This window comes from Marmota monax, unplaced genomic scaffold (genome assembly GCF_021218885.2).
Source record: "Marmota monax isolate L192 unplaced genomic scaffold, Marmota_monax_Labrador192_F-V1.1 WCK01_AAM20220418_F8-fsc00012, whole genome shotgun sequence".
Classification (NCBI taxonomy): domain Eukaryota; kingdom Metazoa; phylum Chordata; class Mammalia; order Rodentia; family Sciuridae; genus Marmota; species Marmota monax.
In genome coordinates, this window is record NW_026695227.1 from 8,443,838 (window position 1) to 8,456,552 (window position 12,715).

Here is a 12,715-nt window from a genome sequence, read left to right on the forward strand (position 1 = left end):
TGCATGCTAGGGGGCTCATTTGTCTTTGGCAAAGACATTGCTATTCCTGTTTCCTTAATTATTAGACAGATGGTGCCACTGCCACTGACTAGCTGCCCAACTTGTACTCCTGTGTGGTAGCACAGTTCTGGACACGTGACACAGAGAAGCTGTATTATCACAACCCGTATCTATCCATTTATGTCATAATATTAATATGAAATACCTGCCTCTCACTACAACATGCAGTTTTCCATGAAGCTAAGTCTAAAACTATGCCATCTTCTTCCCCTGCCTCCATGAATTAATTTTATTTCAAGTTCCTCCTTTTGGCATTTTTCAAGTCTTCATCTCTACACATAAAATACAGTGGCATTTTGAACCAATTATCCAAATACTCCAGGCTACAAACACACTTTAACCTGGAATGCCAAGATAATTAAGACAAAATTGTTTTATTATTAATATTATTGAGAGCAAATGACATCGAGATAGCCATATTAAAATTGAACAATTGTGGACACTTTTAAGAAGAAATCAGTTCCCAAGGAACACTGGAGTTTTTTTATTTTTTTTATTTCATTGAACAGATGTTGAATTATTTAAAACTTCTTTAGTTTCTCAAATACTATATACCATAGTAAATGAACATCCTTAATCCTTAATAACTAAGGTCCTGATTATTTTTTTCTCAGAAGTTTAATCTTCATTGTAGATGTTATAGATGTTATATTTCACTATCTGGGCTTCTGAACTCTGTAAGCTTTTTTTTTTTTTTTTTTTTTTTTTGTGTGTGTGTGTGTGTGTGTGTGTGTGATTCTTCCATCATTTGAATCAAAAGGACAGGCTTGACTTCTCTGTTGAAAATAGATCTCTCAGCAGGAGCAGCCAAAGCATTACAATGTCACCTGAAACTGACTTGCTGTTGTACTTGAGAACTTACTAGCATCTTTAAATCAAGACAGTAGCTGTAGGTGTCATTTTCAATGACAGTAGCAAGTATGTTGGCTCCCATTGCTTGTCAAGCAGCCAAGCACAATCCTCATTCCGCACCCCCTCAGTGTCCTAGAAAGCTTAGTCTCAGTGCCAGACCCAGACCCCCTCATTCGCTGGCTGCCAGGAGCTGCGCGTTGGACCGGCCAGAGCAGCCACAGCAGCCCCTTCACTAGCTTGTAAGTAGTAAGGGCCCAGCTCCGGGAAAAGGAGCAGTCAAGCTGAGAGCAGCGCCTCCTCCGGGGGAGGGGCGGGAGCTCGGCTGAGAAAGCTTTCCTAGGGAGTTGCCTTAAAGAAAGAAAGCGGAATTGTCGATCACTCCAGTTGCCCGTTTAAATACAGTTTTAAGCAGTCATATCCACTCGTTTCCCTTCTGCAAAACTGCAAATCATCACCAACCTTGTACCAAAAAGAAAGGGGGGAAAAAGCACATCTCATTCTCTCTTCTCACCCTCCCTTTCCTTTCACCCTCCCTTCCTTTCCAGCTCGTTCGCTCTCCCTCCCTCCTTTCTCCTGCCGCAGCCGCCAGAGTCTCGGTTTGTCTCTCTCCGACGGGACTAAGCAACTTCTTGATTATTTCTCAGCCCTTTTCCCATTTTTTTCCACTCTTTGCCATGAACTGGACCGACAGACGCGGAGGAGGCTTTGCTTTCAGTCCCAGGGAATGGCGATTCGCGTCCCGGGGCCGAGCCGGGGAGGATCGGCCCAGGAGAAAGAAAGAGTGATAGAGAAAGAGCTGCGGAAAGAGGAGAGAGACCTCCATCAGCCGCTGGCCCGGCGCGCAGCAGCGCAGCGCGGAGCTGTGCCGGGAATGGCCCCGTGCTCGCCCTGCGCCCCCGGCTCCTCCAGCGTCAGCCGCCCGGGTGCGCGGGATGCATTGGGCAATTTTTAAAATCCCGAAGTAGCAAGATCCCTTTGAGTATATAAGTCGGGGTTGGGGGTGGAGCAGAGGATTTTCAAAACCTATTCAAAGAGCGAAAAGTCAAAGCCTGATTAACTTGAAGAAGTCCCTTTGGAGCATCTAGCGTTCTCCTGGAGTTATTCGAAAGCTGAAACTTTCAGTGGATTGTGGGCCTAGGGAGAAGAAGGGATTCCGAGGGTGGGACTGGGAAGGGCGTGTGCACGCTCCTGTGTTGAGGGGTGGGGGCGTCGGTGGGGATTCGGTGAAGAAGGCACACCATGGCAGTTGCCAGCGAGGCCTCCCGAAAGAGAGACGAGCCGGCCCACGGCTGGGAGAGTCAAGCCCCGGTAGCTGGCCCGGACTGCCACCGTCGTGCGGATCCCCCATTGCTTCAGGGCTCGGGCTGCGGCGGCTGCTGGGGAGACCTGGTGCTGCAGCCGCTCCGGCGCTCCCGGAAACTTTCCTCGGCTCTGTGCGCGGGATCTCTTTCCTTTCTGCTGGCTCTGATGGTGAGGCTGGTCCGCGGGGAGATCGGCGGTGAGCTGGAGGAGAGTAAGGAGGCGGCAGCAACCGAGGAGGAGGAGGAAGCTGTCCCGGGAGCTGAAGGGGGCGTCTTCCCTGGCCCTCGGGGAGGTGTTGCCGGGGGCGGCGCGCCGCTCAGCCCTTGGCTGCAGCCCTCGGCACTACTCTTCAGTCTCCTGTGTGCCTTCTTCTGGATGGGCTTGTACCTCCTGCGCGCCGGGGTGCGCTTGCCTCTGGCCGTCGCGCTGCTGGCCGCCTGCTGCGGGGGGGAAGCGCTCGTCCAGATTGGGCTGGGCGTCGGGGAGGATCACTTACTCTCGCTCCCGGCCGCGGGGGTGGTGCTCAGCTGCTTGGCCGCCGCGACATGGCTGGTGCTGAGGCTGAGACTGGGTGTCCTCATGATCGCTTTGACTAGCGCGGTCAGGACCGTGTCCCTCATTTCCTTGGAGAGGTTCAAGGTCGCCTGGAGACCTTACCTGGCATATTTGGCCGGCATACTGGGGATCCTTCTGGCCAGGTACGTGGAGCAGATCTTACCGCAGTCCTCGGGGGCGGCTCCGAAGGAGCTTTTTGGGTCCCAGCTAATTGCTGGGACCAAGGAAGATATCCCGGTGTTTAAGAGGAGGAGGCGGTCCAGCTCCGTGGTGTCCGCCGAGATGTCGGGCTGCAGCAGCAAGTCTCATCGAAGGACCTCTCTGCCCTGTATACCAAGGGATCAGGTAAGCACTGGAAGCTCCTTTCTCTGCTCTCGGGGAAACTTCAAACTCTTGGGAAGCGGCGCAAACTGAAGGGAATCCGGGCGTTGGCAATTAAAAGGAAGCTAGCCTAGGAAAGTGCTATAACTTTAGACTTAGTAAGAAACAAGCATATTGGGGTTTTGTTTTTCTTTCTCTTTTCTCTGAGTATTTTATAATCTGAACAACAGAAACACGAAGAAGTAACAAAACTAAAGGGCGTTTGCACCGTCTTTCACAGCTGGGCCAACTTTGCAAATATACTACACCTGGTGTTAGGCTTCCCTACAACTTTACTCTGTCCTTCTTCCCTTAGAAGAAATTTTATAATTAGTTTTTTTTTTTTAAGTAGTGGGCGATTTTCAACACATAGGTTTTCTTAGATTTCTCTCTCTCTTTCTTTTCTTTTTTTTTTAAACAAATTTCTTATAAAGTGACAGGCAAACATTTACAAAACCAGTAAGAAAAAAAGATTCTACAGCAAAACGAGGCATCCTTGAAGGTGAGGTATTGATACACACTTTGCTTTTGCAGGAAGTTTTATTTGGAGAGACTGCATCTGATGGTGCTCAATTGGTTTTTAAATGTAACTTATTGACGTGCATTATATTATGCCAGTGTGTTTTGTATTCTAAACATAAACTTCAAATTTGGGGAATAATGCCTGAACTTCAGAATGATTCGAAATTGTAAATTGTGCTGTTATTGTTAAGTAAAAATAACATTTTTCTTGGGTATTTGCATAATTAAGTGGATAGTTAGAAATTTAAATGCACCTATGCCTGTTTTACAGAAAATATTTATTCAGGAGGATGTTTCTAAGATTGCTGGTGATCTTTATATATCGTTCATAAAGGAGGAGGTGGAAGAATCTAGAATTATAAATGAAGGTGTGAATAAAAGTTTAGTCAGTTTGGGGAATGAATTTTCTTACTATCATTAAATTTTTTAAGCCCATAGAATCATTGCTATAAATGGTGTCATAGAACAAATTCCAATTTAAAATACAAATTATACCTGAAAAGCCATACTTGTTCAATTCTGTACTTGAAGGAGATTTGACACTTGATGAAGAGGGTGGAAAGCTGGTAATGTACAGCAGATGGAAATTTATGCTTTTCCTACTTAAATTTATGCCTACCTGTATGACACCATTAGGACAACTTTAGGGAGTTCAAGAATATCCTAACATACAGCAAGCTTTTTCTTTTTAGGTTATTCTATGGGTAATCATTTAAATATTTCTAAGAAGTAGAAGTCACCATATGCTGTGGGTAACTAGTTTGTTTCTGAAAGGGAGTTGATTACAGAGATCAGTGGTTGGTTGACATTATTTAGGAAAGTGAAGGACAGCATCATAATCTCTTGTGTTTATTTTAAAACAAATGTACTTATTTAGCTTTTTGTTTAGATAAAGCAAATATTTCTTGGACTTAAGCTTACTCTAAGAGTAAAGGGAAAAAATAGGCCACTGACTGATACTTAGTTTGGGTAGAAATTTGGAGAACTTTGGAATAAAATAACATACCTATTTATGGGTAAACTAATTAAAGTAAAAACACAATTTAATTTGTTTTCACAGGTACAGGAGAAAATGTCCCTTAAATGAAGACATCGCTGGTTTAAATGTGTTTAGAACATGCTCTTCTTTAACTTATAGGGAAATTTGATTGTGGTTCTTGTAAAATTGAACCGTAATTTCTAAGAAAAAAAATCTGGACTTATGCATAAAAAACCTGACCCTAAATTGATATCATTTAGTCTCTAAAATTAAATTTCTTAAGTTTCTCATTAACATCTGAGGGAGTTAAGAATGGATTTAAGATAAGGTTCAGGTGAATGGCCTAGTCATGTTAATTAACTCATAGATTTTCATTGGTTTTTCTCTGGTTTAAATTAGCAGATGAAAATTGGAATAATCTGTAAATTTATATAAAATAACAGAGCATGCACATTTAAATGTTTTGCTGATTAATGCTTTTGAAAAATGCATATTTGTTATATATTTTGATGAATTTCTTGGGTTACTGGTTTTTTAAAGGCTGTTTATTAACAGTGTTCTAAAATGAGAGACTATTTCACATGGCTGAGGGTAAAATAAGATTACTTTTAGCAGAAATTTAGATCCTTGAAGTTTTAATGAGGGCATGGGTGAGTGTACCAGTCACTGAAGACTAGTTTTATATATGACCCATTAAAGTTGTTGCTGAGTATAATTGTGGGGAGTGGGTGGGAACTAACATGGGATGGTATATTATGAGGGTGATATCTCATAGTTAACTGTGTGAAAAGTTCAGGAGCTATATAGTAAATGGCTTATCTGTTTTATCATAAGGAAACAAACTTCTGATGAAGGGTGCAAAGTGTACCACTGTCATTTGCATACTTTATGAAGTTAGCATTCAAAATAATTATAAAACGAATATAAAACACTTTCCTGAATGCTACCAAATAGTTCTTTTTTGAAAGAACATCTACTTTCAAGTCAAGACAATACTCATAAGCAACAAGTGATTTTTAAAAAAACTTTATTCTTTGTAGTTATACATGATAGTAGAATACATTTTGATATATTTATACAAGCATGGAATATATCTTATTCTAATTAGAATCACAGTGTTGTGGATATACACTGATGGTGAGATTCAGTATGGTAACAAGTGAATTTTAAATAGTGTAAGCACAGAGGCCTCCTGAGAATTTATTCAGAGATTGCTCATTGTGAAGTTTAAAGGTGAGAGAATTTCAGCATTTTTTTCTTAGGATGGATGATGGATGACGGTGGATGTTTGCTTATGAATGCTCTCTTCAGTGTTTTTCAAGCCTTAAAAGACAGGAGAATATCTGATAAAATTCTCATAAGACCAAACAACTAACAAGTATACCCCACCCCACCTTATTCCCTTCCTTCCAGAACTTTAAGTCTATAGAATGACTAAGTCTATAGTTTAGATGTTACATGTAGAATTAAGTTTTGCAGCAAGGTGATAAAAAGATGTTCTCAAGCGAGAAAGAAAATAGGTCTAGTTCTTGGTCACAAAATTAATCAGGAATTGGTTGATATGAGAGGATGCAAGTGAACGTTTCTTCACTTTCAATAAATAAGTAAGTTTATAGCGTCTCTGTGGCTTATAGTTAAGTCTTACCAGCCCAGTATCCTCCAGACTGAAGCTGATTCTGTAGATGATGGTGTCTAACTGTACTTTCTAGACTGGCAGTGTTAAGTCCAGCATCCACCCCCTGTGGTGTATATATTCTAAGTGGATTTTTACATTTGAGAGCAGGTAAGATATACCTGAGATCAGGATGCCACTGTAACCCTGTAAACACTGGAACATACAGAGGTACCTAGAATTTGTTGAGTTATCAGGTACTAATAATTAATAAATATGATTAATGTTTATTTTATGATTTATGATTAATTTGTTAAGTAATTAGGTACTAATAATTAATAAATATGATTCATGCATGATTAATAAATATTATTTTCAATGTAAAATTTTAGTTAACATTTGGAAACTGTATTTGAGGGACGTCTGTTCTCTTTGTATCATACAATATATATGTTGTTCCTCTGTAATTACTGTGACCACTTTTCTCATTCACTTTTGAAAGATTCCAAACCAAATGCAATTTTAGTTACATTAAGAAAAATTTCATATTTTTACCTGTGGTTTCACATAAATACAAGGCATGTGACTCTGTCCATGAATGCATTTAAATCACTTAATGATAAAACTCTTTGTGATGGGCAAAACTTCAGTCAGAAATGTACAGATACATGCTTTATATTATGTAATTAAAAACCCAGATTGTTTCCTGTGACTGTTTATCTAAGCTGTTAATTAAACATCTTCAGCATAATTAATGTATTATTGTAGAAATATAAGTTGGTTTTGTTATCAAAAGAATCAAATTTTTGATCCCTGTTGTGGGGAAGACATTTTCAAGTAAAAAAGCAAACAAAACAAAAATAGGAGAAAGAGTATGGTTTTTGATGGCAGACATTGGATGATAGGGATATGGTGGGCTTTATATCATTGGTAAAAGGTACAACTCACTTTTATAGATACAAACTACAGAATTTTTTTTCTGAACATCTAGAATACGTTATATTTCAAATTCCTAAATACACTGCAATATATTGTATATCTCAAATTTAATAAATTTCAGAAATAATCATGGACTTTAAATTGTAGCTTCTGTCATTTCCATAGCAGTATTCATCTTATGGGGTTATAAAGAGCAATGTTGATTATTTATGACGTGGTGACAGAATTAAAATTAATGTTAAATTCTTAAAATATCAAAAAGGAAAAACAAGATTTTTCTTATCTCCCAGGAAAGGTGAGGGAAAAGAATGTTTTGTTTTTCTGTAATTTTTTTAAATCATGATTTTATTTGTGAATACAGATATTTAAGGCATACTGAAAAACTTTTTTAACTGACAGAAATAGTCAGTGAATCTATATAAATTTACAGAGGTTGGAAGGAGTGAAAACAGTCATTTTACTCTTTCTGTATTGAGTCTGAAGTGTAAAAAGTTAAAACTGTAGAACTGAAAGAAATGCTGTGTATGCTGGGCTGTCATGTTAATTAAATAAACAACCAGAACACTGACTCTGTGTATGAAATACATTTTGAAAAGTCAGGGGAGGGGGTGCAGGCAGGCAAGGGTGAGTGACATTGGCATGAAAAAACATTCATTATATCTGTAGTGACATTTGTGTGAATTTGTAGTATTCTATTAGGAAATTCAGCTCTGAAAATAATCTCTTCAGGACTCTAGTTGAATAAAAACCTACCAAATCCAATTTCACTTCTATTTTGAATATCTTCACATTTATTACACTAAAGTAGGGTGTTTATAAAGTTCTAAATTATGACTATATTTTTAAGTACTTTATATTTTAGGATTTTCAGCTAATACTCTTTGTGTCCATAACAGCCCAGTAGAGTCTTTTGATTTCATTGAAAACTTGTGTTATATAATCTATAAAAAAATTGAATGTATTCTGGGATTAGGGTGGGAGCTACATTTTTCAGAAAATGTTATGAAATGTACCATCTTGGATATAGGAAGATGATCAATGCAAGTATTGTATTATGAAATATCCTACGAGATTTTGACATGTTGAAACTGTCTTTGCATTGGGTCATGGGGAATGTTTCTTTAGCTTTATGAAATGATGCCTAACTTTCCATGTTTATGATGACTTTCTTACTTAGTTCCTGTGTGTCTCCTGATCCTTGGGGTCTTCCTCCTTCCTCTTTTCTGTGTGGTATTGATAATCATATCTTCTAAAAAGAGCCCTCAGATACACATTGAAAACTCAATTTATGCTTAAATTCTACGTTCATGTGTTTAACAAAGTTCTATCAAATAATTATGAAGAATGTCCAAAAATCTCAGGAAGTCCAAAAATCTCTATATTTTTGTACTAAAGGTATATTCTGATAATATTCCAATGAACATTATTTCTTTAGAGAGACAGTATACATATATGGTGATATATACTTGAAATATTGTGAGCATTATTAAAAATGAGGGTGTATGTGTGTATATAAAGTAAGGCTACCCTTGGGAATTATTCTAACTTTGAATTGAGAATGGAGGTTTGGGCCATTCTCAATATACAAATAATTGATGATGGAGGGAAAAAAAGTCTGAAAGATGTATCAAAGGTGTAGTTCAAAGGAAGATTTGTTGGATAACTGTTGCCAAAAATATTAGTTAGGCCAGGTGAGGTCACACACCACTGTAATCCCAGCTACTTGAGAGATTGAGGTGGGAGAATGGCAAAATAATTAGAGGCCAGCTTTAGCAACTTAGTGAGACCCTGTCTCACAAGGTAAAAGGGCTGGAGATGTAGCTCAGAGGTAGAGTCCTTGCCCTAGAATATGCAAGGTCCTGAGTTCAATTCCCAGTATTGCAAACCCTCCCCCAAATTAGTTGGCTATACTTGTTCATTGAAAATATGCTGTTTTTAAATGAGGACATTACACTTAATGTCACCTGTAAAGGCCTTTGGTTGATCAGTCAATCAGATGTCAAAATAACACATTTTATCTGTGCATTACGCCTTGTGCTAAATACCACAAAAATTATACAGATATGACACAGCATCTCTCTCTCCAGGGTTTAGAGCTTATCCAGGATAATGAGGCATCAAAAGAAGAAGGGAAATCACAGCAAAAGATCTAAATGCCCCTGGAAGCAGTAGATGGAGGAATGAATACACACAATGACTTAGGGTGGGTTTTTAACCTGCACTCAGGACCATTCCTTCCTTCCTTTGAGAGTATATGTAGAACTTTGTTCATTTTATGGGGAATGCCTATAGTGGCATAGTTTTTTGGAAGTTCGTCCCCACATCTAAAATGGTTTAGATATTGAGCAACTTGGCATGCGAGACATGGGAATTTTTTCTTTGTGGTGGAAATTAATTGTACATGTACTATAAATACATCCGGAAGAAGTCTTTATACAACATTACAAGATGTTTTCTGCACATCTGTATCATTCTCTTTCATTTGAGTATGCTGAGGAGGGAACCAACAAGAAGGAAGTCAGGCTGGCAGTTTGAAGCCTTGGTGTCATGTGTGACTTTCTCATTCACAATTAGGGGACCGAGTAATCAGATGGAATATTAGATCACAAAGCCTTTTTGCCTTTGCAATGAGTCAAATAGTACCAAGTAGCCTATGGAATGTATTATTCTCGACTTAGTCCTTTCAATAAATACTGAGTGCATTCAAAAGTCTAACTTTGTGGAGTTTTTATCTCATCACACAAAAGTGTTCAGTGGCAGCGTGAATATTAATTTTTTTGTCCATGTTAGTGTTTCAATTAATTGATTTGAAGATGTTCAGGATTTCAAATTCAAGGCAAAAAATAATCCCCAAATCAGTAAAACATTTCTTTGTTAGCAAAAACATTTTATTACATGTGTTCACCAAAATTATTTTGCCTAGTTCCTCAGAAATCCATTAAGATGTAAGCAAATAGAATGTAATATTGAAGGAGGTCATGAAGAGCATTGCTGTTTAGAGGATAGAAAGTTATTTGGGAAAAGTCTCAAACTAAACAACCTCTGCATGTTCGATTTTATTAGAACTGTCACATATTATTAAGGAAGTTATGAATGATTACGAATACTTTCAAGTATAGCCCCAGTCTCTAATAGAGTAATACAAGTACTTAAGGGAACTTGTGTCTTTCCATCCTAAGAAAATGAGTGGTTATGAGATGGAACATTTTTTTTTTGTGTATTGGGGTATGTGCACATATGTGTATGTGTATGTGATCTTTTTTTTTTCCCCCTGCCAGGAAATTGCCTTGGTTGTATCAATTTGGTGGAGAAACAGTGTCACCCAGTGGCTTTGGTGAAAACAGTTCAATAGAAATTTAGTACTATCCCAAATGCATATTTAATTTTGCATTTTCTAATAGTAACATGAAAAAGTGAAAACAGGTGTAATTTATATTAGTATGCTTTATTTATATCAACTTGTAATCAGTTTTAAAAAGATAGTTTGTTTTTGTGCACTGGATCTAAATATATGTTTTGTACTTAGAACACATTTCAATTTGTTGTAGCCACATTTTAGCCATCCAGTAGACACGTGGCTAATGGCTGTGATATTGGATGGTGCTGTTGCACATTTTGAATATGGTGAAATACTTGAATAATGTCACCTCTTCAGTTATAGTGGAAAGTCTGTAGATTTAATAAAGAATCTTTCAGAATTTGATCTTCATAACTCATTTTTTGTACTACTTCAACAGTTGGTTGGCAAGACCCTCTTCCCTGTTTCCTTCATTTTGCATTACTTTACATATTTTTAAAAAATGATTATTTTAATTGGAGGGGACACAGTGTAGTCGTTAATGAATTTTTATGTTTATCTGATTTATAATACAGTATCAATATTTCCAGTTCATTATGAATTAGTCTTTCATAGTCTTGTAGGTAACGGGGATTGCTTATGTGCAGTGTGAACACATCACATGTTCATGGTGATTAGTCTATAATTAGTTTATCTAATGTCTCTTTGGTAATGAAAGTGCTTATGTTTGTAGTGCAGGGTGTTATCTTTGTAACTTAGGAAACTAAAGTGACAAGCCTGTCTGTAGCTTTAATGGATGAAAATTATAGCAGTGCCTGTGAAGGGCTGATGATTTCCTCACCTTTGCTTATGTAAACACCACCTCCATAGAAGGAAGTTGAAAATGCATCCATTTTGTATATAGAAAGGATTGGAGATTTGGCTAGTATGGAATTTCTTAGCTCAGTATTCAGATTAGGTGACTTTTGGAGCCATTTTCTCAGTTTAGCCTGCAGGCTGTGATTTCAGACTGATTCAGGTGATACACACTAGAAATAATTAATGTCGTGTTCCTCCTATCATTTCTCAAACTCTGTGAATTCATTGTTTGTAGGTGTGATTCCACTGTTACATCAAGCATTAATGAGAAGCTGGGTGCAGTGGTGCAGAACTGTAATCCCAGAAATTTGGGAGGCTGAGGCAGGATGATAGCAAGTTCAGGCCAATCCAGGTCAATTTAGCAAGATGTTGTTTCAAAATAAAAACATAAAAGGACTGGTGATGTAGCTCAGGGGTAAAGCACATGGGTTCAAAGCTCAGGACAAAAAAAAAAGTTTTTATTGCATGGAATGTTCTTTTATATGGATAGATAAATAGGTTGATTTTTTTTCTCCCCAGTACTGTGGGTTGAACCCACTGGTGGTTTACCTCTAAGCTATATCCCCAGTCCTTTTATTTTTCGAAACAGGATTTTACTAAGTTGTATGGGGCTTTGCTAAATCACCCAGGTTGGCCTTGAAGTTGCAATCCTCCTGCCTCAGTCTCCTGAGACTCTGGGATTTTAGGTATGTGCCACCATGCCTGCTCAAAGGTTGAGTTTTTAAAAATCAGGCATTAATTTTGTGTATAGTGGTTTGTATCTATATAGGATACTTATAGTGACTTTTGGACAAGGCATATTAATTATCATTGTATTACAGAATAAAAATAATAGGAGGCATAGATTTTCACATATTACTTAGGAAATAATCTATAAAGTCCCAAAGGCAATAAAGTAATGGTCTACAAAATAGCACATTTGGGTATAATAAAGTAATATGGGCTCTGGTTCACTTCCAGTGAAGCTGACTTATTTTAGACTTCTTGAAAGAGCTCACTGAAGCTCACTGTTACTGCCATTGTAACACTCAATATTACTTGAAAGAGTTTGTACTTGAAAGTAACTAGTCATTTGCCCTGGCTAATTTTGAATTTGCTTTAAATTTATTCATCTTATAAATTTTTTTTTCACCCAGTCTCCTTTCCCTCTCTCCTTCTCCTCTTCCCTCTCCTGTCCATTTTATTTCATGTTCTTTTTATCTAATATAGTCTTCTGCAGAGTGTGTTCAAAAATTAAAGGAATCTCTCTCTGTCCTCCAGAGTACCTTGTAAGAATATAGAAATGGTTTTATACAAGAAGCTTTGTGGTTTGGGGTTAATAGGATTTTAGTAAAGATTTCCATCTTCTGAAGTAAGTTGAATTAACTGAATAATTATG

General features: G+C 38.0%; 1 protein-coding gene across 2 annotated transcripts in view; it reads left to right on the forward strand.

Moving 5' to 3' along the window:
* Positions 1-1,118: 1,118 nt before the first annotated feature.
* Pde3a (phosphodiesterase 3A) overlaps positions 1,119-12,715 on the forward strand; it is a 316,815-nt gene continuing 305,218 nt past the window's right edge. The window contains exons 1-2 of one of the 2 annotated variants that reach the window (XM_046435730.2): positions 1,119-1,151; positions 1,458-3,114. In XM_046435730.2, coding sequence (XP_046291686.1) covers positions 2,152-3,114 — 963 coding nt within the window. In that variant the 5' untranslated portion in view covers positions 1,119-1,151; positions 1,458-2,151. Of the gene's footprint in view, positions 1,152-1,371; positions 3,115-12,715 lie in introns of those variants that run through there. The other variant, XM_046435731.2, reaches the window with a different exon arrangement.